The sequence below is a fragment of the Nicotiana tomentosiformis genome, chromosome 12 (genome assembly GCF_000390325.3).
Source record: "Nicotiana tomentosiformis chromosome 12, ASM39032v3, whole genome shotgun sequence".
Taxonomy (NCBI): Eukaryota; Viridiplantae; Streptophyta; class Magnoliopsida; order Solanales; family Solanaceae; genus Nicotiana; species Nicotiana tomentosiformis.
This window is the reverse complement of record NC_090823.1, coordinates 92151069-92155246: the sequence shown is the minus strand read 5'-3', so window position 1 is coordinate 92155246 and position 4178 is coordinate 92151069. Positions and strand designations below refer to the sequence as shown.

Below are 4178 nucleotides of genomic sequence, written 5' to 3'. Positions count from 1 at the left end.
CCCTCCCTCCTTTGTTTGGATTCGTGGTGTTTTGTATGTATTTCAGGTTAGGGTCTGTGGCTATTAGCAGTGAACAGGGCGTGTGTGTGCAAACATTTAAGAACAACCCGGGCGAGTGTCAGCAAGGGGCAACGGGAGTTGGACGCGAACGTGCTAGGTGGCCGCAACGTCATCGTATATACCAAGACAATTCCCAGGTTCTACTCGCGGGAGTTGGTATATCCCGCTTTTTTGTTTCTCTTTGTTGTGTTCGTTAAATTGCTGCCATCATAGTTCGTATTAGTTTATTCACTGTATTAATATGACTGTAGTTACAACTTGTCTTCTTCTAGTTTGGTTTGTTGCCTCGGGTATGTTAGTGATTTCTCTTAGTCTGTCATAGGTATAGTGGTTGTGGTCTGGGATGGTCGAGTGAGGTCATGTCCTCGAGGGGTGCGGGGGGTGGGGCATGAGGTAGGACAGGGGTTAGGGGTAGGGCAGGAGGCAAGGGAGGTAAAGGTAACAAGGGTGTCTATAGGTTGAGAATTGGGTCATGGAACGTAGGTACATTGACGGGTAAGTCTATCGAGTTGGCAAAGATCCTCCAGAAGATGAGGGTCAATATAGCTTGTGTCGAAGAGACAAGGTGGGTAGGGTCGAGGGCGAAGGACGCAGACAAGTATAAACTTTGGTACTCAGGAGTTCAGAAAGGTAAGAATGGAGTGGGTATCTTAGTAGATAGGGAACTTAGAGAGTCTGTGGTTGAGGTTAGACGAGTGAATGATAGATTGATGATTATTAAGTTGGTAGTTGGCGAGTGCACCCTAAACGTCGTTAGCGCCTATGCTCCGCATGCGGTCCTAGATGAGGAGGTTAAACGATGCTTCTGGGAGGGGCTAGATCAGATTGTGCGCCAGGTTCCGCCTGCTGAGAAGCTTTTCATAGGAGGGGATTTCAATGGTCATATTGGGTCGACCGCTGGTGGTTATGGCAAGGTACATGGAGGCTTTGGTTTTGGGGAGAGGAATGGAGGAGGTACCTCGCTGTTGGACTTCGCTAAGGCTTTTGGGTTGGTGATTGCGAACTCTAGCTTTTTGAAGAGGGAGGAGCATTTGGTTACTTTTCAAAATGCGGCGGCGAAGACTCAGATTGACTATCTCCTCCTCAAGAGATATGACAGAGGGCTGTGCAAGGATTGCAAGGTGATTCCGGGTAAGATACTCGCGACGCAGCAGAGGCTCTTGGTGATGGACGTTGGTATTATGTTAAAGAGGAGAAAAAGGTATGCTCGAGGAAGACCAATAATCAGGTGGGGAGCCTTAACTGAGGATAAAGCCCATGAGTTGGAGGGATAGTTGTCGGCTATGGGAGCTTGGAGGAGCAGTGGTGACGCGAGCACTATGTGGTCAGCGACAGCAGACTGTATAAGGGAGGTTTCGAGAGAGGTGTTAGGGGTCTCGACGGGCGTCTCTGGTAGGCACAGAGGAGACTGGTGGTGGAATGAAGTGGTCCAAGGTAAAGTGGAAGCGAAGAAGGTAGCATACCTGAAGTTAGTGGGGAGCATAGGCGAGGAGGAGAGGCGAGCGTACATGGAGAGGTATAAGGTAGCTAGGAAGTAAACTAAGTTGGCGGTCACGGAAGCTAAGACTGCGGCGTATGGTCGTATGTACGAGGAACTGGGGGAAAAAGGCGGGGAGAAGAAGTTATTCCAGCTGGCCAAGTTGAGAGAGAGGAAGTCTCGGTATTTGGACCAAGTGAGATGCATCAAGGACGAAGATGGTAGAGTATTGATGGAAGATGCCCGGATTAAGATGAGATGGCAAACTTATTTTCATAAACTTCTAAATGAAGAAGGGGATCGGGATATTTTTCTAGGCGAATTGGAGCATTCTAAGAGTCACCTTGAATTTGGGCACTGCAGGCGTATCAAGGTTGAGGTGGTCGTGGGAGCTATGCGTAAGATGAGTAGGGGCAGAGCGACCGGGCCAGACGAGATTCTAGTGGAATTTTGGAAGTGTGTGGGGAGAGCAGGTTTGGAGTGGTTGACTGGGTTGTTTAATGTTATTTTTAAGGTGAAGAGGATGTCGGATGAGTGAAGGTTGAGTACGGTAGTTCCATTGTATAAGAACAAAGGTGATATCCAGAGTTGTAACAATTATAGGGGTATCAAATTACTGAGTCATACCATGAAAGTGTGGGAGAAGGTGGTTGAAGCGAGGGTGAGGATGATAGTGTCGGTATCTAATAACCAGTTCGGGTTCATGCCGGGTTGTTCTACTACAGAAGCTATACACCTTGTTAGGAGGTTGGTGGAACTGTACAGAGAGAGGAAGAATGATCTGCACATGGTGTTTATTGACCTAGAGAAAGCGTATGACAAGGTTCCTAGAGAAGTTCTCTAGAGATGCTTGGAGGCAAAAGGTGTGTCGGTTCCTTACATTATGTCAATTAACGACATGTATGATGGGGCAAAGACTCGGGTCAGGACAGTAGGAGGCGACTCCGATTATTTTCTGGTTGTAATGGGATTACACCAAGGTTCTGCGCTCCGTCCGTTCTTGTTCGCCCTGGTGATGGACGCGTTAACACACCATATTCAAAGAGATGTGCCATGGTGCATGCTATTCGCCGATGACATAGTTCTGATTGATGAGTCGTGAGCCGGTGTTAACGAGAGGCTGAAGTTTGGAGACAAGCTCTTGAGTCTAAGGGTTTCAAGCTGAGCAGGATGAAGACGGAATACCTGGCGTGTAAGTTCAGTGTTGAGCCGGGGGAAGTGGACGTGGATGTGAGGTTTGAATCACAGGTCATCCCAAGTAGAGGCAGCTTCAAGTACCTTGGGTCGGTTATCCAGGGGGGAGAGGAGATCGACGAGGATGTCACTCACCGTATTGGGGTAGGATGGATGAAGTGGAGGTTAGCATGTAGAGTCATGTATGATAAGAGAGTGCCAACAATACTCAAAGGTAAGTTCTATAAAGCGGTGGTTAGACTAGCCATGATGTATGGGGCTGAGTGTTGGCCTGTTAAGAATTCACATATCCAGAAGATGAAAGTAGCAGAAATGAGGATGTTGAGGTAGATGTGCGGGTACACTAAGATGGATAAGATTAGGAATGATGATATTCGGGAGAAGGTGCATGTGGCTCCCATTGATGACAAGATTCGGGAAGCGAGGCTCAGATGGTTCGGGCATGTTCAGAGGAGAAGCCCAGATGCTTCGATAAGGAGATGTGAGCGACTGGTAGTGTAGTGCACGAGAAGAGTAGAGGACGGCCTAAGAAGTATTGGGGAGAGGTGATCAGGCAGGATATGGCGAGGCTTCAGATTTTCGACATGACACTTGATAGGAAGATGTGGAGGTCGAGTATTAGGGTTGTAGGTTAGGAGGTAGTTGAGTCTTTCCTTACTTCGTACCAGTATGAGACCAGTCTGTTAGGGTTTTTGTCAAAGATAGCTAGTGGCAATGTGGTGTCTTACTATTTCACTTTTTAGTGCAGGGTCTATTTACTAGCTATCGCTTTTGCTTTGCATCTTTCTTCTCGGTGATACTAATATTGCCTCCTTTTGTCTTTTTGTTTTCTTGAGATGCGGGTCTTTCGGAAACAGCCTCTCTACTCCTTCAGGGTAGGGGTAAGGTCTGCGTACACACTACCCTCCCCAGACCCCATTAGTGGGATTTTACTGGGTTGTTGTTGTTGTTGTTATTTATTTCCATTCCCCAAGGTTGGTTCATGCATACTGGCATCGTCAACATATCACACTAGATCCAGAGGTCCTCCACCTCCTCCTCCCCCACCATGTGATCCCAAGAACAAAGGAAAATCGAAAATGGATGATATGAGTGGTATTAGAAAAGACGGTGCTACCCACGCAGAGAACATTGAAACTTCAGACGGCCGGAGTACGCCAGCACAGAATGATTTGGTCCTACGTCTGGAACAGAAAATATTGAAGCTACAAAGGGAGCTTGAGCAGGTCCGGAACTTGACAAACCTTTCCCTCACCCTAAACGTCCCCGACATCAACCAACAAAACACAAACGCCCAAAACCCGGTACCTCCCCAAAACACATAAAACCAAAATCCGCAAAATCCTCCCACGCCTCATCAATACGCCACACTTCCTCAAAACCATAATCCTCCACCAGTACCTACCCCTCCACAATACCATCACCATCCGAATCAATATCCACAAAC

General features: G+C 47.6%; 1 protein-coding gene across 1 annotated transcript; it reads left to right on the top strand.

Moving 5' to 3' along the window:
• The first annotated feature begins 590 nt into the window (after positions 1-590).
• On the top strand, positions 591-1334 carry LOC138903037 (uncharacterized). Its single transcript, XM_070190946.1, has one exon. The coding sequence runs from the start codon at positions 591-593 to the stop codon at positions 1332-1334; it is 744 nt and encodes a 247-aa protein (XP_070047047.1).
• Positions 1335-4178: the final 2844 nt, after the last annotated feature.